The sequence below is a fragment of the Parasteatoda tepidariorum genome, chromosome 3, assembly GCF_982258835.1.
Source record: "Parasteatoda tepidariorum strain Cologne lab strain chromosome 3, Ptep-v5.0, whole genome shotgun sequence".
Taxonomy (NCBI): Eukaryota; Metazoa; Arthropoda; class Arachnida; order Araneae; family Theridiidae; genus Parasteatoda; species Parasteatoda tepidariorum.
Window position 1 is genome coordinate 71,883,740 of NC_141757.1, and position 24,663 is coordinate 71,908,402.

General features: G+C 28.0%; 1 protein-coding gene across 3 annotated transcripts in view; it reads right to left on the minus strand.

Annotated features, from left to right (window-relative positions):
* Nucleotides 1–4,970: 4,970 nt before the first annotated feature.
* The window catches only part of LOC107455755 (uncharacterized), a 37,745-nt gene continuing 18,052 nt past the window's right edge, over nt 4,971–24,663 (minus strand). For 2 of the 3 annotated variants that reach the window (XM_016073453.4, XM_016073445.4), the window contains exons 17-25: nt 23,951–24,107; nt 22,625–22,766; nt 20,706–20,862; nt 19,144–19,181; nt 18,873–19,005; nt 14,879–14,933; nt 13,099–13,260; nt 10,647–10,846; nt 4,971–5,210 (exon numbers count right to left, since the gene is read on the minus strand). In XM_016073453.4, coding sequence (XP_015928939.3) covers nt 5,107–5,210; nt 10,647–10,846; nt 13,099–13,260; nt 14,879–14,933; nt 18,873–19,005; nt 19,144–19,181; nt 20,706–20,862; nt 22,625–22,766; nt 23,951–24,107 — 1,148 coding nt within the window. In that variant the 3' untranslated portion in view covers nt 4,971–5,106. Of the gene's footprint in view, nt 5,211–7,730; nt 7,754–10,646; nt 10,847–13,098; nt 13,261–14,878; nt 14,934–18,872; nt 19,006–19,143; nt 19,182–20,705; nt 20,863–22,624; nt 22,767–23,950; nt 24,108–24,663 lie in introns of all 3 variants that reach the window. The other variant, XM_071181255.2, reaches the window with a different exon arrangement.

Below are 24,663 nucleotides of genomic sequence, written 5' to 3' on the forward strand. Positions count from 1 at the left end.
CATTTCAATCAGTTTAACTAATTCTATTTCTATACAGTTCTAAAATTATAAAAGTCAATAGCATTAATACTTTCGAATAAAAAGTTAATGGTCATACCATTATATAATATATTTTAGTATGAACAGAGGGGAAAAACCTATATTGATAATTTATTAAAAAAACAGTTCTGCAAAAATTCTATCAGCTTAAAATGAATAATGGTGGATGTTTAGAATATAAATACGTACTATACCTGACACCGCATCCAACTTAAAAATAAATTCAGAACAAGAAGAGTAAATAAAATTTAAATATTATAATCAAACATTAATTTCCTTACTAATTTAAGTCCTTAGAAAAATTACACTTGTCTTCTTTAACACTCAACATCCATTAAAAAACTATGGATATAGAATAAAAAATAAAAATAAGTGACCAAACGATTACAGAAAATATAATAAATTCAGTGAAAATAATAAAAGAAAACGATAATTTTATCCTCCAATTAGTAACTAAGCTATAAGCAGAAGGGAGCTGTATACATTAGGGTAAAATGTGAAATCATTCCTAATCGCTTTAAAAAGAAAAAGAGAAAAAGGCGGCGTTTTCGCTTTTTTTAATTTCCTTTTTTTTTATGCATTTTTCATTATTAAAGTGTAGTGTCTTAAACTTCTCTGTACAAAAATTTTTTCGTTTTGGGAAAATGTGCTTAGTTATCTATTGACGTAATTTACAGTGTTTTATGTGACCGCAGAGATACCTCATACGATTCTAAGGTGGCCTTCCATTTCGATAATTTTTAAAAAGTATGCAAAACAATTTTAGACCCTCGTGTGAAATACTTTTATGACAGATAGCAAGCAAGTATTTCGTTACATAATGAAAATATGAGTTTGGAGATCAAAATTCTTTTCCAAGCAAAATCTTACCTGTAATTATTTTGCTCCCAACCAGAATTTTTATTTCTTAAAATAAAAGGAAAACAGTTGTTGAAATGCATGAAAAAAGTAACTTTTCAGTTCAACTTAATAAAGGCAAGAAAACAGAATCGTACTTTCAACTTATTTACATTAAAAAAAATTAATCGCTTTTTTATTAGATTTAATTGGCCACAATGCGAGGAGAGTAGTATCTTTTTAAGAGGCGAGTAGAAAATATTTAGGTCCTAAAAATATAGATTTCACGGTGCAAATTTGGGAAATTAATTTTTAAGTGTCTCTTCTTAAGTTTAAAATTTAGACACTTTTTTAAAATTAAGTTTAAAACTTAACATGTTTGAAATGAAGTTCAAAAATTTAATTCCATAAAACTAGTAGTACGTTTTAGCGATACTTATTAATTAGCATATTTGAGATCAACCCCTCGAGGCATTAAGATTTGAGTCCTAGAACGTGAAAATCCGATCATTCGGATCAAAAGTTATTCAGGGTGGTTCTTTTTTGTGTATACTGTACAACAGGAGTTTGAAATTACAAGCGGAAGTCGTCAATCAAGCTTAACAGCTGCATGGCATAGAATACCTTACGTTCTGGAAAATTCCTGGCGTGTCGTGTATCCTCTCGTGTACGAAACTCTTCATTTCACCCCAGAAGAATTTCAGGCATGTTAAGCCCGGTGATCCGTCAGGTCAATAAATCATGCCACTACGACCTATTCACTGCTGTCCAAATGTTACGTTGAGTTGTCGGAGGTCATTCGTATAACCTGCCGAAGCTTCGTCGTGTCTTATGTTGTTGTTAATTTACGTCGCACTAGAGCTGCACAATGGGCTATTGGCGACGGTCTGGGAAACATCCCGGAGGATGATCCGAAGACATGCCATCACAATTTTGATCCTCTGCGGAGGGGATGGCACCCCCGCTTCGGTAGCCCGACGACCTGCGCGCGAAGTCGAGCACTTTACGGTAGCACAGTTTAACGAGGATCAATACCGCACACCCTCGGTCCCTACGCAGACTGATCCAAGTGGTCACCCACCCGCACACTGACCGTAACCAGTGATGCTTGACTTCGGTGATCTGCTGGGAACCGTGTCTTAACGATCAGTCCACTGCGGGACTTCGTCGTGTCTTAACCATATGAAGTGGTGCTATCACAGAGGAATATGTTATGAGTAGGACTGGGCGATATTAGAAATTATATATCGTGATATATCGTCAGTTTTGCATCGCGATATAGCGATGTATCGCGATATAGTATTATTTAATTTCATTTACTTGTAAGGCACAAAAAGTCAAATTTCTATCAAGACTTCATACGCATATTGATTTAAATCAATTTATAAATTTGAAAATATATATGTTTTGCTAAAGAAAGATATTAAATAAATTGACTAAGATGAACAAATCTTACTTAAAATATTTATTGAAAAAATGTGTGTAGATACAGAATGAAATATTTGCACTTCTTTATCGTTTATAAGGTATAAGCAGTCTTAATTTAAGTTAACCCCTAAAACACCCTTAATGAAAAAAAATATTGTTATTAAACAAAAGCTGATTTTAAAATTTCAAAATATATTTTAATTAAAATAAAAGTTAGATTGACTAAAAGCCGAAGTTTAAAATTAAAAATGTTCGAATTTTAAACTAAAAAGTAAACATAAGATTTGTAATAATTTCTTAAAATTTTCGTTCTCTGAAAGATTTCTCAGTTTATAAAGATATCTAGCTGAAGGAATTTTATGAAGATATCTAGCTGAAATTATTGAAAGAAAATTTAAAAAATTAAAAAAGAAGTTTGTTAAGAAATTCATTATACACTTAAAACAAAGTGTTAAAAATATTTTTTTTTTTTAAAAAAAAGAAACTTTTTTTAACAAATCAATATTTGCTTGTACTATTATGCGTAAATAATTACAGAATTATTAAGTTCGATCGTAATGTTCAAATTCTTAATGTAGAAGTAAACACAAGTTTTGTTATATTTTCTAAAAATGATCACGCAAATAACAAAAGATTTCTTAGTTTAAAAATAAAAAAATAAATAAAAGTGAAATTTATCAATATATTTACCTAACAGCATAGGAACAAAATTTAAAAAATAAGTTCGTTAAAAAATTATTTGTATGCTTAAAACAAAGAGCTAAATAAATTTTAGAAAAAAAAAATGCTTCTTAAACACTATTTTTATTATTATTTCATATAAATAATTAAATTAAATTAAATAATGACCGAATTATGAACGAAAAACAAAGTGAGGCAAAGTTTCTTAATTAAATTCTTAAAAATAAAAACAAAAGAATTGTGATATTCGGTAATATATTTAGCTAATTAACTAATAATATAAAACGAAAATTAACAAAAAATAATGATTTTACTCTCTAATAAAACGAAGTAGTAGTTGATAAAAAAAAAAAAGAAATGAATAAAATTCGCAAACTTTTCAAATTCTTTTGAACAAATAAAGTTTATTGACTTATGCCAAAAAAATAAGTTTTGTTTTAACTTTATTTCTAAAAATAAAAACAACTCAAGATTTATAAATTTAAAATCAGTAATAGAAGCCCATTAAATTATTAGAAGTTTTATTCGAAAGGTTTTTAATAAATTAAAAGAAAGTAAAAAAATAACCTAACAAATTTATTTACTTTGTAATTTAATTCCTTATGGGTGCCTTAAATTAGATTTCCGATAATTTTCACATTTAAAAATATAAAAAAAGTTTTGTCAGAAAATAAATAAAAAACTTACCTAATTAATGAAGAAACTTTTCTTTATAAATTCTTTTCAATAATAGATTGCGTTCAGAACAAGGTTACGACGCCGATCACGAAGTTAATCCCATTGAAAATAATCTACAAGAAACGATTTCAAATCGCGAAGGTGCGAAAACGAACATGTGATATAACGATATAAGGTCTCAAAAGTGATTCTGATTCTACCGCTCATCAGTCAAGGCCGTCTCAACATAACGAAACAATATCGTCTTCCACAGCGCGAGTTGGCATCGGAACGTAAGAGAAAGTCCTTGCGTGTATCGCTATATCGTTATATCGTCTTCTTCACTCGACGGCTTAAATCAGATTTCTGATGCATCGCTTGGAATGAAAGTTGCTGTATCGGTTTGCCGATATAGGCGTTAAATCGATATGTCGCGATATATCGATTTATAGTCCAGTCCTAGTTATGAGCCTTCTGTAGTACAACTTTTCAGTAAAATGTTTTCTGTCCTATTAATGTATATTTGTTTCTATTCTTTTTCTTTAATTCTTTGCACCATAGCTCGCAACTACATTTTTGACGTTTCATTGCAATTTAATTCCAAATCGTCTCTGTGTCCCTTCTACATCCTGTAAATTTGTCAGTCTTGTAGTGAAACACTTTGCATTAGAAACGGTCTTCAAAGATTCAAAATAAATGTGAAATGGTTTATTATTGTGTTGTTGTTTGTTATTGCTTATCCCCTTGGTCTAGAGCCCTAGACCAAGTTCAGAAGATCATGTCGCATCAGCAAGTCATAGACAGTCTCTCCATCACTCATCTGTTGCCTCACAGAGGCACCAATGCAATCCAAAGGATGAGATGGAGAAGCGATGGCCGAGCAATGACAATAGGCATAAGTCTTTTCTTTCGCTCTGAAAGTTAAACACTTTATATGGCCGGTCCTAAGTCTTGACAAAGCTGTTTGAGCAAATTTAGGACAAGTGCACTGCAGGGATAATCCGGGCATTTGGCGGCATACAAATCATGATTCTGGTGGGTGCTTCCACGCTGAATTTACCCTAGCTAATTTCAGGGAGTGAACTTTAGAGACACTAGTAGTTTAGAGGAAGGGGGAGTAAATTATTGTGATATTGTATTATTGTTTATTATTGTGATACCTTTTTCCCCCTTTGATGTCTTAAACTTATAATGAAATTCATATATTATTTTCTCCATACTAAAAATTAACTGACAGCATAAATATAATAATAAAATAAACATTACAAAATCAGCAAAAATTAGGATCAGCAAAAAAATTAAAAGAAAAAAAATCATATGACAACAAATTCAAAATAGTAATATAATGCTTTATTTCTGTACAAATATCTACAAGAATTGAAAATTTAGCAAGTATAACCCTTCACTTGAAGAGAAAGTTGCAAATGTTATAATTAAAATCGCAATCTGCTTCCACTACTTAACTCATAAACATTTCCTTCGACTTTCTAAAATTATTTCAAGAAACCTTTTGAATCCATCATCATTCGTTACTCCATATTTACGAGTCACTGTCATTTTTATCAGACCTAGAAAAAGAAAGTAAAACAAATTTACAGTATTTATCTATAAGAGACATTGACTTTGCAGGTATACATCCATTAATTATATTTCATAATTAGATACGTAGGAAGAAAAATTCATTAACACTTGCATACGTAAGAAAATTTTCTGAATTTCATTCTTCAATTGTTTCGCAAGCAAAGTTCAAATTCTTAGTTCATTAATCAAAATTTAATAGTAAGAGAATTAGCTCTATTTTTTTACGCATGCTTGACTTAATCTACAAAATTTTAGTAATTAAAATATGAAATTTATTGGGAAAAAATTGTTTTGTTTTTACTTCATATTTATAAAATCACTCTCCTGTCTACGATGATGGAATTTCGCAATCGAATTTTCATCCACTTTCCAACAAACTAGAGAACCCAGATTTTTACTTAAAATCCGTATCTGATGACCATGCAAGAGTCAATCGTTTACTGATTATTACAAGCAGAATTTATGAGGACACAGCAAACCTATTGTTAATTAAAATTTCGTCAATCTTCCAATTAATTATAGAACTCAAATTTAAGTAGAGAATAAAGAGCTCAATTGTTTTTAAGAAGTTGCAAGTAGATATATTGTCCTAATGTCAGGAAAAATGATTTATTGTCAATCTAAATTTTAATGCATTTCTGAAAAGCTAGAATACTTACTTTACGATTTTAAGTAGAGCTCTGAGTTGGATGATAATGAAAGATTTAATCTTTCCTGAATACTAAAAGCATAATTTTTGCATTATTGCCGACGATAGTTTATACTGTCAATCAAAACTTTGATCACTTATTGATTAATTATAGAATGCTCAAATTTTTTCTGTGGAGCTCTGTGCGAAATGCCAATAGAAATTCAAATTGATTCCTAACTCGTACAAGCAAAATTTATTACCAATTTATTGTAAATCGGGATTTTGACCATTTACTGACACAAACATACTAACAAATACGAGACTAAAATGAAAATTTTAATAATATAAAATAAAAATTTTAAAAACTATGTTTCTTAATTAGACTGAAAAAGTGAAAATAATTTTATTTTCATTAGATCTTAAACAACATGAAACGTAGGCACATAACTTTCCCAATAAATTTATATCACAACTGAAAATCTCTCACTCATCTTTTGAAAGTGATGTGGTCAGTATTTTTTGTCTTAAATCTGGTAAATATATAATTATTTTCTCTTTTTCATACTTCAAAAAAGCAGTTTTTTAAATTTTATTATTACTTGATTAAGGCAGCTTTCTTCATTACTTGTAACCACACTAATGCCGAAACATAAGTCAAAACAATCCACAGTCAATAAAAAAGCATAAAAAAATAATGGTTTTAACTCGAGGTCCTACTTTATAGCAGGGCCTCGAGTGTTTCTTTTTAAAGTAGAAAAACTACATAAAGCAATTCTCGATAAACCACACTAACTTCGTGAGTTTAAACAATGAAATTTGCAGTTAATAAATGTCTATAACTAATAAGTAAAAAATATTGACTTTTTACATTACTTGTTTTATTATTAGTTAAAATTTCAAAAGCTATGCAAAAGTGATTAATTTATTTGCTAATAGTTCTAAGGCAGCAGAAAATTTAAATTTTTTCTATCGATAATGAATCCCTAAGTGCATATTTTGCACTTTTAAGCATTTGTATCTAAAAATGACTTTAAAGAATTTTGGGCCGGGAAAGCCTGGTTGGTAGGGCACATGGGCCCGTGTTCAAGAGGTCGTGGGTTCGATCCCTGCAGGGCAAAAATTACCTGTGTAGTAAATGGTGACTGACGCACGTTAAATCTGTCGAGTCGCAAAGTCCTCCATGTTCCCATAACAAATCAAAGCTCTGGGGGTACTGATCCAGGAGTTTCCTTATCCTCTAGATTGGTTCAAAATTACAAGGTTACGAAGCTCAACATTAGTAGTCATGAACCTAAAAACTCGTTTGGCTGTTCAACGACGGATATAAAATTTAAAGAAATCTAAGATTAACTCATTTGTCTCAGACTAATATTGCCATAATTAGTAGGTAATTTTAAAAATAAGAGAAATCATCTATACAACACAAAATTCCATAAAAGGCAAAGCCACAGGTTTCAAGATTTGCGTTATAAATATCTACTGCAGTTAGACTGCTGATTTTGAAATTCTAATTTACTCTTGTCTTAGATTCAAATGAGAAAAGAAAAAGCTTATATTCTATGTTAAAAAATAGGCATGTAAGGAAGATTTATGACTTGATTAAGAAAACATATTTAAATTTTTACTTACCAACTGCCTTATCATAAATCGTTATTTAAATTACATTAAATTTTATTCAACATAGTTTAAAATAATGAAAATATAAATTCAATAACTATAGTTTATTTGCTAAATATCAGAACATAGAGTCTCCAAAGGGTAAGGGTAAAAGGAAATGAATTTAATTAAACACTAAAAAACACACATTCAAAGGGGACTAAGGATTGGGGGGGGGGAGGATGAATCAGGATTAATTATAAAAATATTTGATAACTACCTTTCTGTAGCTTTGAAGCCACACTGAAATCCATGAAAATAGTGCATAAGATGGGAAAAATTCATTATATTAATGATTAGAAAATTAAATATTTGTCATTTCAAGTCAATTAAATAATCTACAAATATGTTTAAACATTAAATAATCTTGAAAGACAAACTTAATATGTTGGGTTCTTAGACTTTGAGGTTGGGCAGCTCTGCATAAGATGGGAAAAATTCATTATATTAATGATTAGAAAATTAAATATTTGTCATTTCAAGTCAATTAAATAATCTACAAATATGTTTAAACATTAAATAATCTTGAAAGACAAACTTAATATGTTGGGTTCTTAGACTTTGAGGTTGGGCAGCTCTGACGAGCAGGGCACATCAACCAGAGGATATGTTGGGTTCAGTAGGTTTTATTATTTTTTACAATGTTAGCATCGAATTAACTTAGCATTTAAAACAATAATTCTCAACACTAGCGGAAAATACTGAATCCAAAAATCCAGTATTTAAGAATGTACCAAAATATTAGAAAATTAAATCACAATATTTTCATTTTTACAAAACTGGTGTTCTACATATCAACTTTTAGCACCATTTTTATGATAAGCATAGAGCCCATAGACTAACTTTTGGCAAAACTTGACACAAGAATCATGAACATTGGTTACAAACTCACAACACTTACAAAAAATAGAAAATTATTATTTATTTGCAAAAAACCTTCATTTTATATGATGACAGCTATTGAAAAACACCTTTAACTGTGAGTAATTGCACAAAATATCAGCAAACTTGCACAAAAATTATACAATTGTATAAAACTAAATAAAATAAAATCAACAGGAACTGAAATAAAAAAAAAGTTATGTACTAAAAATAAAAATTAATGGAGAAATGTATGGTATCTATTTTGTTTAAGAAAAATGTAAGAAATGATCATTGTGATTGACATCAAAGATACTCAATTAATTTTGGTAATAGGTGCAGAACAAATTTAAAAAATAATCTATGTACCAAAAAGCAAAATTAATGAAGAAATTGTAGTAGTTTCCTTAAATGAAATGTAAAATATTGCCAATAATGATTAATTAAATTTGGTAATAGGCATTACTAGTATTATAGTTACTAGTGTAGTTTTAATAAGTAGTAAAAATATTAATATAAGTACAATGTATCATATTATTATATTTGGTACCAATTAAAATTGCATCAATACTGAACAATTTTATAATAGATATTGTGGAAAGAGATTTTTACAGCTCCTAGAAAGTGATAAGCACTGGAGAAAAATGCTTTATTGTAATAAATTTTGACTATCATGCCAAATAATACTTAATACAGTTAATCGTTATTTTGATTGGATGAACTACTAAAACTGTGTTTTGCTCAATCTAATGATGTAAAACCACAGGAAAGGGCAACAAATAAATAAAATTGTAATTATTTTAGTTTCAATCTACATTTATCATTCAAGAGTGGTCAACAAATCTGCCCTTCAGATGCCTGTATGACCTAGGTCATTCTCCCGGTGGGCATTGGAAGAAAAAAAATCTTCATTTATTATGTTGGTATATGTGTTTCAGATTCATGTATGATTTAAGAGTCATTTAATACTGATTTATCGATTATTTACTTTTTCACCCCATGCAAATAACAGTAATTCAGCTAGTTTATAATAATTAAAATTATTAGATCATTAAAATTTTTTGCCCTGATTAAAATTTTAAATAAAAAAATAGTGAATTTTTAGAGCACCAGAATTTGCCCATAAAAAATTAAATGAAACTCACTAGAATGCTCATTTTTAATATGTTAATTAATATCTGAGCAGGTTTTCGTTCTTTCTAATTAAAACAAGTTACGAAGCAATCTTGTCCTATGAAAAATTATAACTAAATAAAAACTCAACACACATAAGTGTAAATAGTACTAAAAATATATCAGTTTAAAGCAATTCTAAAAGAAAACTAAAATTCGAAAATATACCACTTTAAAGATTTGTTAAATTAATTACATTGCTACAAAAATTAAAATTAAAAAAAATACATGTTTCTAAAAGTGTGCCTTCCTTTATCAGGTAGTTAAAATAAATGTGGTCCGTGGAAATCAAGATTCAGACAGAAAAAAAAAAGTTTTTTGACATTAAGCAGACAAATACATACAAATTTAATAAAGAATGCCATCTGGCGACATTAAAAAGAAAAAGACTTTGAAATAATCCTTCCCCGGGAATGATAACAATAAACACTGTCACTTTTAAAGTCCATGTCATTTTTAACCATTATCATTTTTGTTCTTCACTGTCAATGTCCTTTTTACTGTTCATTGCTATTTCTAACAACTTACTACATGAACTTAAATGAAAATAGTTAAAAATAGAAATGTCATTAAATATTCTCATTTATATTGTTCATTGTTATTAACTATTTGAAAAATACATACTTATCCTGAACATATAATTGTTGAATACATAATTGCGTTTATTCTGTAATATGGAATCTTAAAAAAAATTAATAAATATTCAAAATGAATAATGGAAGAAAACTTTGAAAACCCTTTTAAAATTATTAATAAGCTAATCAGAGTGGTTTGAGATACTAAATATATAATTGAGTCAAAATACCAATTATATATATATATATATATATATATATATATATATATATATATATATATATATATATATATATATATATATATCTTTATATATATATATGTATATATATATATATATCTTTATATATATATATATATATATATATATATATATATATATATATATATATATATATATATATATATATATATATATATATATATATATATATATATATATATATATATATATATATTCGTATCTTTCGTTTTATACAAATGAAATTTGAAGAAATAAAAGAAAATAAATTGTGATGCCACTTACGTTCGAAAAATGCTCCTTCATATTTTTTATAGGTTTCAGTCATTGAAGTTAAATCACTGAATTCAGCAGTCTCATATTGTTTGGTGAGGTTGTTAATTTCCCAATCACAATTAAGAGACCAAACGCAGAATTTATAGATTATACGTAACATGACTTTCACCATTTCGTGAAGAATTTCTGTTTCCTTTGTTAGAAAACACCTGAATAAGCAAAATGAAAAATAAAGAAACAACATGAACAACATAAAAAGTCATAATTAATTTATCCCATCATAAAATTTATGAGATATGACATAACTATTTAAAAAAAAATATGTGCAGTCAAACTGAATCATATTTTAAAATAAATATGCTAAAAGATTGTGAAATTTATTTATTGTCTATTTTAATGTATCGAAAATTGAACAAGAGCATAAAAAAATTACAAAAAATTTAAATAGTATGAAAATCTAAATAAAGTTTAGTTACATTAAAAACTCAATGTATTAAATCTGGCACACTACAAGAATCTTGCTATTCACTTGATACCTTCATGAAGCTAATGTTAAAGATGCACAACTCATATTTTCTTTTATACTAGGTTAAAACGTATGAAATATTTCTTAAAGTGAAAATTTTGTAACTGTTCTGTTATGTCTGTTCTGTTGTGTTACATTCTGTTTGGATTCAGTATGACAGATATTATGAGAGATTCACTTGATACTTTCATGAAGCTAATCTTAATGATGCAAAACTCATATTTTCTTTTATATTATGTTAAAAATTATGAATGATTTCTTAAAGTGAACATTCCGATAGTGTTCTGTTGTGTAACAATCTGTTTGGATTCAGTATGATAAATCTTAGAGTACAAATGCTTTTTTTAAGTCTCAGATATTGTACAAAGAAAAGAGTTGAGCTCAATTTCTAATACAATTTTGAGATAAAAAAAATTCTTTAACTCATTCTTTCTTCCTTAGAATCCTAACCCCTTGCATTTTGACATTTGTGACAAAAATGCCTATTTCTGGCTATTGAACATTCCTCCTCTCCTTTTCATTAAAAGAAATTGTTTTACAAACAATTAACTGCAACATAAAAGCAGTGATATTTTTTGTATTTATTAATGTTTATTAATTATAAAACAAAAACAGATTATTTTTAAACTGTAAATAAAAAAAGATTCAACAGTTGGATTACATAATCTATAAAAATAAAATTAAAACGATTTGTATCTGCCTCAACATTTTAGAAACAGTTTGCGCTAGTGTGCCCTGAAATGTGGACAATGATTGTTCGAAAGGGTCCTTTGAAAAATAAATCTTTTATGTAGGTTTAGTATTAAGCATTGTTACAAGTTAAACTGCAGATGCTTTTTCAAGTATTTAAAAAATATGTAAAAGATTTTCGTTAGTACACAGCTCTGTTTAATAAAAAATGGAATTAATGGTATGTTCTTTAAAACTTAATCATTTCTTATTCATTGCGTCAAGAAAGCTCAAGGATCAATATGGCTAACACGTGTGGGCTATGTCGCAGAATTGATATCTCTAAATTTATCTTAAGCAACATGCTTATTTTATTTACAGAGAAACTTTCGAAAACATGCTTTTATAAAATAATTTAAAATCACTAGTGATTTAAATAAAAACCTAAATTATATACTAAAGAGTAAAACTAATAGAGAAAACTAGTGGGCTGCGCCCCTGCTCGCTAACTCTCGCCAACCCCCGAAAATTGCTATGCAATCTTATATGGTTTGCTTCGCAAACCAAGCTCACTTCGCTCGCTACTTACTTAGGTACATTGCAAATGCACAAAATTCTAAGAATTCAAAACAATCTAAGCAAATAAATTCTAGTAAAACAAATAAATTCGTAATATATAAATTCGTGAAAAAAAGCGCTTTCGACAAAATACTAAAATAGAGATCTATCGACTAAGACTACTCACTTTTGCCTAGCTTACGCTCTCTCTGGTTATTTCAGTTTCCGTTTTTAAAAGTGCTATATGTTGAGCCATCTCAGCTAGATTTGGCATGTGACATTTTTAGCAGCAATCATTGGTCAATTTTCTAGCGTTGCCATTCGGGGAGATGTAATGAGGCTTTTTTTTGTCGCCTTGTAAGAGAAATATATATAGAGATTATTTGAGTTGAACAGTTTGATTATCATGAGTTGGCCGTGATTAATAGCTTACCTGACATACATATAGACCCGAATAGATCCCCTGATGTTTTGCTTCACCTAATAATGTAAAGTTACTAAGAAGGGCAACAGATAAATTTTAAAATAAATTTTTGAATTGTTCAAATTTTATTAGTTGTGGTAGAATATGCCGGTCAGTTTTGCAAATGATTTTGTAGTGTTGATTAACATCCATCTAATGATTCTTTCTTTCTTTTTTTTTCACCCCTTACAAAGAACGGATATTCAACTACTTTGTTATAATAAAAAATATAGAATATTGTTTACCTAGTTGATACACTCTTTAAATATTGAATGTGAATGTTTTCTAAAGCATCTATACTTAATTCTTCAGTACTCAGACTTTTCAACAGAAATTCCCACACAGGTCCTTGCAAATCATGGCGTATACAGTTTCGCAAGACACAAATGAACTGATGCATGTCAAATCTGAAAGAAAAATTATACATTAAATAATGGAAACCAAACTTAAATAATCTATGAAAAAATTATAAATTAAAAATTTTTATGTATGTAAAAAACACAAGAATAATACAAAAATTATAATGACCAAATTCAATGTTGTAACATTTCTTTTAATCTACTGAAGCTTTTTTATTTAAATTTTAATTGAAAAGACTGGTACTTTATTTACAGGATAAAATAAAATTGAACAATAAAAGTTAATTCTTTTACTGACTGATCATGAAGTTAATTTATTTGCACTTGTAATAAAAATTAATCGATACATATAAATTAAAATATAATTTAAATGCCACTTTGAAATTGATTATGAGAGTATAAATATCAAATTTGTTTAAAACAACAGAAAAAAACGAAGTACTTATAAACTTGTACATCAAAAAAGAAAATGAGACGCAACCTAAATAAATAAAGGTGATTTAATGTCAAATTATTTAATAATTACAGCAGAACTCACTTCACACCAATTAGTTAACAAATCTATTTCAAAGCATTAATAAAGTAAAACATAATTGAAAAAACATATAATGTAGCTGAATTTATTTGTAAATTAAATCTTATTTAGTTGATATTATTTGCTTGTTTTATTCATGGTATGCTACTAAAAAGATTAATTTGCTATTAAAAGCTATACAATTTCATATGTTATGCTACATAATAAAACTCTCATTTCAGATTAAAAATTATTAATCCAATAATGCTTTAAGGACAATTCTGAAAATACGTCATAAACTCTGAACATTTTTTGGCATAAATAATTAAGTATTCATCTCTTTGAAATGATATTAATGGCAACAAATATCAAGTGTTCTGTTGATAATATACCCTTTTTTTACTTTCCGTCTAAATTTAAAGTAATTGTTTGCAGTTCTTTAAAAACAAAGTTATTTTTAATTATATATTAATTAATTTAATTGCATTCAGCTTTATTTCCTTTTTTGATATTTTGCATTGCATGTTCAAATTTTATAAATGTTTTAAATTAAATAAAAAAAATTTAGGCAAAATTATTCTAACTGTTTTCAAAACATTTAATATTAGAATAGCAAGAAGCAAAGAAAACATGTGGTTCTGACATTATTAAGAACTGAGACAAAAAAAAGTTTCCAATGCTATTAATTTTATAAGTTTCGATATAGTTTTACTTATATAATAGAAGAAAGTGAAAAATTTCTTCTTATCACTTATTTTAGACTATTTATTGATTAGATTATATATTCATTAAGTCTATGTCATTATAGTAAATGTATATATCACTTATTGTTTTAGTGTATAGCTAATGATACAATTTTGAAGTCAACTTACATAGATCAAAACAGATATTATATTTCTTATTGCACTCAAACATACAAAGCTTCAAACTGTATTCTACAGATAATTACTTGTTTATTGAAAATGCATTTTAAATTAGAAAAGTGTTTGCTCATTTTATCATTAAAATTTTTTTAACTTTCTCTGGTTTGATATGATATTTTTCAAACTGCATTAAATAAAAATTATATTCTAAGACTATAATGGAAAAATAGTACATACAAAAACCAACTTAAGAAGCATTTTTAAAATAAGATTCAGATCAATACAGTACCTTTGTAGCATGATAGCTCTGTATTGTGAAGAATCTTGAATGTTTGAAGATTTTGCTAAAGGGAAAAAACAATTCTTAAATGTCAAAAGATTTATGCAATACCTTTAGTAAATATAGATATTAACTAATTATTATTTCTGTAAATTTTAAAAACAAAAATTTACTATTAACATAGCTAAGCCGTGAAAAAAAGAACAGTTTGCGTATTTGAGTACTGAAATCTAGTAATAAGAGAACTAGTTAGAATTAAAAAGTCATAAGAAAAAAATTAAACAAAAACCATAGTTCAAGCAATTTGTATAATTTAAAAGATAAACTGTAATCTACAATAGAATCCACTTATAATGAGTCAGCTTCTTACAAATTTCCAGAAGCAAAATGAGATGATGATGATGAAGTATAATAAAATGATTGTTTCTGCCAGCAATTTTCCTTCACTTTTTCAGATTTAACAAAGGAAATAATGTTGGAAGCATTGAATAATTAAAAGTTATGAAAAGCTATAAAAAAAAACTACCCAATACAAAGTTGCCAAAGTTGTTTATGTGAGGGAAGAGATGCAAAATCATCATAGTTCAGTGCGTCGCAAAGAGCGGGTGTTGCGATTGTCTCAGCTTTGGGGTATCTTACAGCAGGCTTCTTTTCCACGTTAGATTTAAGAATAATTTTTTTGTTTAGGAAAGCCAACTTCCTTATTAGAAAGAGAAGTGTTATCAACTTTGGAATGATAGTTATTACTTTCTTTTTCGAACTAGAACACTATCGGAATCGGAACTAGAATCGGAATCGTGCGCATATTTTTCACAGATCAACTTACCTTTGTTAGATTTTACATTTTTGCGGCACTGTAATCCGTTTTTTATAAACAAGATTCATTAAATGATATCAAACAGAAGAACATTTTGCGATGATTATTTTACAAAATTTTTCATCCATTTTTTTTTTTTTTTGAGATGGTAGTACAAAAATAAATGCATCACAACCAAACACTTCTACGAGGGTTGTAAATTAAATAGTGGCAACTTAACCTTGAAACTCACAGAAGGGTGGGCATGCGCAAATAGGATATGGGAACGGTGAGGTGGCGCTGTTGTCGATGTGTAGAGTGCAAAATACAGTCGTTCTGCTTAGAAGGGTAGTTGTCGTGTGGCGTTAAAGTGAAGAGTTTCGTTTCTATTGCTCTAAAGCATGTTTTCAAAAGGTGATAGCTGTCGTCGCTTAAAATCGAGGTTGCCCGTGGTAAAAATGCAACAGAATGCTAACGAGGATTAGTGGAAGCCTGTGGGGTAAATGCTTTACCGTATTGGACAGTAGCACGATGGGTTCAAGTATCTCGTTTTTTTCGTCATTAAGACTTTTGAAAACATGCTTTAGAGCGATGGAAATGAAACTCCTCACTTTAACGCCACACAACAACTACCCTTCTGAGCAGAACGACTGCTTTTTGCACTCTACACATCGACAACAGCGCCACCTCATCGTTCCCACATCCTATTTGCGCATGCCCACCCTTCTGTGAATTTCAAGGTTAAGTTGCCACTATTTAATTTACAACCCTCGTATGTTGGATAAATCTGGAGCATATTCATATCAAATTAAAAGGCCCACTGTTGTTAACAGACTTTTTCGGCAACTCACATAAGTTTAAGCACAAACTGCTCTTTCCCAAAACTGCTTTGGGAGATTAGATTCCAACAATATTTATCACCCTTTATCCAATCAAGTTCTATTCGCTCATTCTGCAACACCATTTAAAGATTGCGCATAAGAAGGCACAGGATCAATTAAAAATCCATTTTCCGCTGCAAAATTTGCTATATTAGATAAATATTCCTGGGCATTACCACATTGTAACTTACACACAGAAGAGTTAGATTAGCTCTTGATTAATTTAAGTTCTTGATTTATATTCCCTTTTCTCTTAAGCAGACACACCTCCATGAAACAGGAAATATCATCAATAACAGACATAAAAAATGGCCTTTGGGTTCAGTTGGTTAACAACCTCGGTATGAATCAAAACCTTATGTTTATTCATCCTTTTTTTTACTTTTCGCATCGGGTCAGCACAAAGAGACATAAGAACACAAATTTTACAGAAGGACATTGTAACCGATAATCTCATCTGTTTGAGGACTCAAGTTGAAGGAAGACCAAGACAACAATGTCAGAGATAACTTTCATATTGTGCAAGGCAATTTTATATTATGGCACAAATTCACTAACATACTGTCCACTTTCATCGTGATATCAAAAAAAAAAGAATTTTTCTAAATGCTTCAATAAAAACTTTTTCACATTTAAAAACAACACTGAAGCCTGCTGCTACTATAATTCACTCAGTCCTCAACTGAGTTCACAATTTAGTTCAGGAACAAAAAAGATATTTTTTTAGTGTTGTTGTCAGTCCTGTTGAAGTTTAACCTTTAACTTCGCCAATCCCTCCGTTTTCGAGTGTGGATGATTTCAACAATTGATGATGATGATTTTAATGATGAAAATCATCCTTTATGCTAAGACATATTAGATGCTGTACCCGAATCAATAATAAACTTATCACAAATCACAAAAAAACAATCACAATAATAAAAAAAAGCACTACTGATGAACTGGATTTATTGTATTATTCCTTTGAACTTTTACAGAGTTTCTTATGAAATCAACTGTTTTGCCGTAATTAAAACTAGCTATTTTTTGCAACAATATTCGACTGTGTGTTCTTACGCTTGCAAAATGAACAAAATAAGTCACTGAGTTTATGTTTTCAGGTAATTTAAGGGAAAATGTCACATTTTCTGCTAGAAATTTATCTTTTTTGTTTCTTTTTTGTTCACTTTTGAAATCACAGAACAAAGCTTCAGCATCAATCAGTCTTTGAGAGACAAAATCCGAGGAGAAATTTTCTCTCGGCTTATTTTCGAATGTGACTTCAATAATCTAATATTTCAATGACAAGAACAAAGGAAGGTAAACAATCATATCTAAGTTGTTCGCTTCAGCACCAGAGATGTGCTGATCGTTCACAAATTTGTTCACATTATCTATGTATTGTTGCATGAAGACATCTTCATCTAGTCAGTCACTTCTGGGTGAGCATTTGACAGACTGTACACTTTGTATAATAAATTGAGCGGAGTTTCATCCGTAAAGCTAGTAGCCAACTTTTCAATGGAAAGGTAGGTCAGGACTACATCCTTCCCCAAGGAAAATAGCAAAGCATTTGATTTTACCAACTCACAACCTCAGTCTCTTTTGTTGGGCCAGTTTCTCTTCTCTCTCTAAATCCATCGCAGAAAATATGGTTCATATTCACCTACACCACATCGAGAATTTAGCACCATCAAAAAGAACAACACGGAACCATTGTGAGATATGGTAGCTATTGCTTGAGTAAAAATAAAAACGTTCAATAGCAAAGAGTCCTGAATTTAATCTTATTGAACTGCTATTTATTACAGATAGACTAAAAATTATTTTGAAACAATGCTCTGCTGTGAATGTATGTAAATTCAGAGATGAGAGAATCAGAGAATGATATATTTACTAGCATAGGATACAGTTATTAAGCACAGTAGGAAGAAACTGATAGAAAAGAATAGCAGAGTTAAAGATTTAATTGTATTTACAGTCTTTATTAGGCTCAAACTCAGCGTCCAATCAGATAATTCTGACTGCAGGCAGTGAGAAGTAGGCTGCTTCAGATAACAGTTTCTCAGCAACTTTTATGTATGTTCAAAAGCTAATACCAGCTCAACCTTCTTCTGAGTTGGGTGTATCATTATATGCCGTCAGAGTATCATTCATATTTACTTAGTTTAATAAATGAAAGTTAATTGTTACAATGCATACATTTATTCCTACAGTAAAATAGCATATTTCAATTACTAAAAGATAGGTAGTATAAATGATTTATAAAAAAAAAGATGAAATAATTACTAAATAACTGTATGTGAGTCAGTTAAACTCTAGTAAGAATTACAAACATAGTACTCACCCCCTAACATTAATGATTCCCATGTATTTCCAAGCAACCATGAGAGAAAATCCAATTCAAGTAAAAATGAATTAATATTTCTGTATTGCGTAATGCAGGATTTATGTACAATTATATTCATAGGCCAGCTAATCTAAATTAAGAAAGATAAAAAAATATTATAAAAAAAAGTTACTAGAACTAGTAAAAATTGTAAATGTAAATTAACAAAAAATAAGTAATAAAAAAATTTTAAAGAAGTGTTTCACTATAGAAATAAATGATTAAATACCTGAAATTCAAACTGGAAGAAATGCAAAAACTCATTTCCTATAAATAAAAAATAAAAAAAAGAATAAAAATGTAAGGAAATTTATTTTGTTACATTAGCAGTTAAAATCAGAGTTATGGCGACCTTAGCTCAAATAACATGTGTGATTAAATCAATATAAATTGTAGAGAGAAAGCAAACAAAAAAACTGGTGGTTAAAGTTACATTTCCAACAAAAAAAAACATTCTAAAGCTTAAAAACAAAATTCTATTGTTAAAAAGAAAACATGTAATACAACACATTTTCAAATATTCCATCTGTAGCAAAAATAGTTTTTAAAAATGTACACATTTGTGAATAATCCCATCTGTCTCCTATTTTTCTTTTTGTAATATATTTAAAGAAAATGGAAAAAATGTTCAAAAAATTCAATAATCACAAATAAATTATTATCAGTTACGCTTAAGTTTTTTTTTAAATTTCTTTCAATATGTTAACTTTATTTTCCATTTAGACAAAAATTAAAATGCACATTGAAAACATAAAAAAAAGAAATTTAAAAAAACATCTAAAATTAACAATATTCTAAATCCCCAAAACTTCTGGTTCCAAGATATGGAGATTTCAGTTAGTCTACTGTATATGATGAACATATATATATATTAAGAAGACTCTTTAGTGCATGTTTATAAATTATTACATATGATATATTAAATTTATTTGCATTATTCTTTTAATTAGTTTGCTCTTTACAATTGATCATAAGCAGACAGTAACCAAATAGAAATTAAAAATTACTCAAATACTGTGGAAATTTATCAGCATATGCTAAGACAATGATGAATTTGCACTCAAGTTTTCAACACTTTTATTCTTTTACAGAAAATAAAAATTCGTAATCCTCGTAATTAGTCTATAAAATGAAAATACTGAAAAATTAAATGCTTAGTTTAAAAATTTAATTTATTTAAAGTTTCAGTAATTTATAAATTAAAAATGCTGTAATATTAATATAAATTTTTGTTTGAATAAATATAAAAATCAGATTAGATTAATTCTTTAAGATTTAAAAAAAACTATAAAAAAAAATATTATTCCCCCTATTGCACTCTATTTTTAATAATCTGAAGTTAGAACCAAGCAAATTCTAGCAATTCTTGAGCAATCAAGTCTTAAAACAACAACTCCAGAATGCACATCAAAATAACACAACAGAATTTAAAATACAATAAATTCATAATTATGAAATTTCAATTTTAATAAGTGCAGAAATTATTGATGTGTAAAACCAATTATTTTACAGATGACCCTTTTTAAAACGAATACATATAGATCTACTTTTCCAGCAATGAACAATTCTCTTTAACCCTTTATCTGTTAATCTTAAACTGAGTATGGAGAAAGATCTGGTTGCTTTCCGACATAGCAAATTGGTTTTTTCTCAATGCTTTTCTAAAAAGTAATACCGTCAGGAAAAGTACTTTTGCTTTAGGCTCTCAATTGTTGAAAGGTTAAGAAAAATCAATACACATGCAAGTATATAATAATTAAAAAGCATTACATTTACAAAATATTGACTTACTTTCCAGTATATCATTTTCAGGCAGATCAACAAAAATCACTGTCCCAGTTGAAAGTAAAGAAGAACTAGCACAGTTACTTTCAGTTAAAGAATTACAGAATATTTCGTTCAATATGCTCCAGTTTGCAAACTGCTGAGTATTTTGGCACATTAAAGTCTGAAAAAAATATTAAAAAAAGCTTATTAACAAGATTTTTAGTGTCACATTTGAATGCAATTGTATCTAAAACACAAAAAGAAAAGTTGATATATATAATTATTCAATCTGAAATAAGCTGTAAATACAAAATTCTTGGTTTAATTTTTTCAACAAAAAAAAAATTACAGAGTTAATATCTTTTAAAAATTCAAATTTTTATTTAGAACTAAGATCTGACCATTTACAATGTTTTTTACATAATTTTTTCTGAATATTTTATAACTACGCAACACAGTATTTTTTATTTTCATGAAAGTCAAATGTTGGGTACTTTTAACAGCTCTACGTCAAAATTTTACATCAAATATGCTCATAAAACACAATATATGTAATAATAGCAATCTAGATTACAATCTCAATAATGGCATCAGGATTTGTATATTGTTCCCGCTGCTGTTGACCACAAGGCTAAAATATCCACAACATAAACATATCAAGGATTAGAGTTAAACTGCTGTCTAAGTTTTTCATGTTATTTCTTTCCGTGTATCGCAAATGAAGCAAGAATTGAAAGTTTGTCTTCTGAGTTAGAAGTTCAAAGATTGCTAATGAGCATTAAGAGCTGTAAATTCTCAAATGAATTGACTACACATTGATAAATAAAAAAAATTTTTATTCAAGTCAAAATTTGACAAAGAAGAAAGTTTATTCTTATGCATAACTCAGAAGTTAGGATAAATTTTGTGCTAAGATTGAAATTTCAAAGTCATAGAAATAAAACTACATGAACTGCACAGTAAGGAAAATAAAAAACAGAACACCTTAATAACTAGCAATCAGATTTCCAAGTACTAAAATGCAATTTTAATGGTTGGAAAGGTTTAACTTAAAAAACTGCCAATTACTTAGCGCAAACAATATTCCGAGTTAAGATATCAGAGACAATAATATACTTTTTCTTAAATAAACATATCTTTTTTTGATGGATTCGGATTCTTTAAACCAAATTAGAGGGAATTGCAGCAATCTAAAATTTATCGTCATAACAATTTGGTCCGGAAAAAGGTAAACAATTTGAACCCTTAAGTGTTAACTTTTTGTGTATTTCACCAATTCAAAGAGGTATTAGCAAATTTTTATCATTTAAAAACTATTTGATCAAGTGATTTCAATCAAACTTTAAATTTTGCGATTTAAAGTTACATAGGTAAAAAATTTTTAAAAACTTATAAACCTTTTAGTTCAAAAAAGTTTTGAACATTATTAAATTAAATAAGAAAAAATAACACAATTTTTAAAAAAATTATTAATTTATTATCTTTAGGTAAATAAATTTTTATTATTACGAGCAAAAAATTTGTGATTATCTTAAAGAAGTCAAGAGGTATGGTGAAAGGGGAAAAAGAAAAATTAACTCTAAGAGCTCCAACCTTTCAACCACTCTCCTGACCAAACTATAGCAACCATATTTTCAATATTGCAGCTACCCTCTCCCTATATTTTGAGGAATAATAATCTGTAAAAAAAGAGAAAAAAAGTAGGATACATTCAGAGAAAGTAACCTTAATGCGCCTGATTTCTAAACTCAAAATATCATCTCAGCTAATTAATTACGATACATTACGTCTGCAAACCATTGAGATCAAATTTTAATGCATGATAGTTAAAAGTTATTGAGGTGCTCCATTTTTTATTTTGTGTACTATGCTCCACTGCATAGATTTATAGCTTTTTAATCAATGTAACTAATTATTGCACATTTCTTAATTAATATACTTACCCAGGGAAATAGTTTCTCACACAACAATTGACTAAATGATTCATCCAACAACAAGTATGTGTTTTTAAGTCCAATCAGCAAATCTTCAAGCTTGAGTTGATTCATAAAATAGTCCTTAACTGCTTTTTTAACAATATGCATTCTACATTTAAACAGAAAAGAAAGTAAACCAAAAATATAAAATTTAATAAGGTATGATAAAGTAGAACCTTGAATAACCAGATGATCAGGGGATACAATACCTCAGCAAAACAAATATCTCTGATAATTGAATTTAAGCAAATTTTGATGACTCATTTTCAAATAAATTGCAAAAAATTTAAAAATAATATACAATAGAATTTAATAATTTAAATAGTACAAAAAACAATAATGAATACTAATTTTAAATTCATATTTAGAATTACAATTACTTGCAGTACAATATAAATTAAGAAATACAAATAAAAACTTAAAATTGACTCAAGGTTAACTATAGGTTACCATAGCAATAGGAATAATTAAGAAAAAGACAGCACATTCCCACATTTGCATATTAAGTGAGGATGGCTGCTTTAAGGTAAACAACAATAACTTAGTTAATTGTGCAATTGCCTTTATCTTACTAATAATCCTGCATTAACAGAAAACTACGAAATTTGCTTTCGCAATTATTAATTCAATTACCTAGCTAAAAAGTTGAATTATGTAAAAAAAATTTGTTAGATGGACTTGATTACAAGTTATGATTTTTAACAGAATTTTCCAAGAACAACTTTCAATTAATTTTGATAACCAAATATTTCATATTAAATAACTGAAGTGTATCAAAAAATTTGAATTTCTATGTCAAGATCAAAATCATGTGATTTAATAAAAATCACTTTGATGAAACATAAATATGAAGATGGTGAAACATTGCATATTTCATATAATCACAAAAATATATTTCCCGAAAAAAATGTGTGTTAATTTTCTGCATGAAAAACAAAACATAAAATATATTTTATACTTAAATGATGTTTAAAACATACACAATTCAGACACATTCTCAGAGAAAAAATAGCTGAAGTAAAATAATAATATAAGAAGGAGCAGTATTCCTGAAGTGTTCATACTTTTTTTCCATAGAGTTTAATAGATCATGCGATGTATACATGTCCTCTAAGGTTATGAACACTTAGTTTTACTTATTTTCATAAGAAAAAAAAGGATAAATTTAGTCTTGTAATCATTATAGAAAAACAATGCTCCCTACTACTTATATTTAGCCTAAAGTTTTAAATAAAAATAGCAATTACGTACGAGTGATATTATATTGAATAAATCAAATATTTCAAAAAAAACCTCATATCAAATCCAGCTTTAAAGTTGTAAGTCATGATACTTTGTAAAGATGATAATTGTAGACAAGAATATATGTCTTCTTTTCGATCACAGCAATCACTGATTAATAATGATGCTAAACTATTCATAAATGTCCCAGGCAAAATATCATCTGGAACTGAAAGAAAAATATTTCTTCAATTTTTTTAAAGTTATATTTTACGAAAAATGGATAAACAATTTATAGAACACACAATTATAAAGTGCCCAAAAAATAATGTTTGACTTTTGATTGAATCAATGAGTTTGAAAATTGGTAATCTTCACTGAAATTTTGGAGGAGGAATATAGTTTAAAAAAATAATAATAATTTATAAAATTATTAAAAATAATAATAAAAATAATTTTAAAAAATAATAACTTTAATTATTGCATAGATTTAAAAAAAATCCTTCTACAATTGATCCCCAAACTCAGGTTATGATAGCCCTGACGCCCTTCTTCCTAAACAACACAGCATCCTTAAATTCCAAAGTAATTCCATCTGAATGTCCTTAATAAATCACCATTGTTAATTTAGTACAAGTTTAGGATATATTTCAAATCTTTATTTTCTTTCCTTTCGCTATTTAAAATTTGAAGCATTATAAAGGATTCAAACTCTACAACTAGTTCATTTTATTTTTATAATTTAATATCTCTATTTAATAATTTAATGTTTAATATGTTTTTTT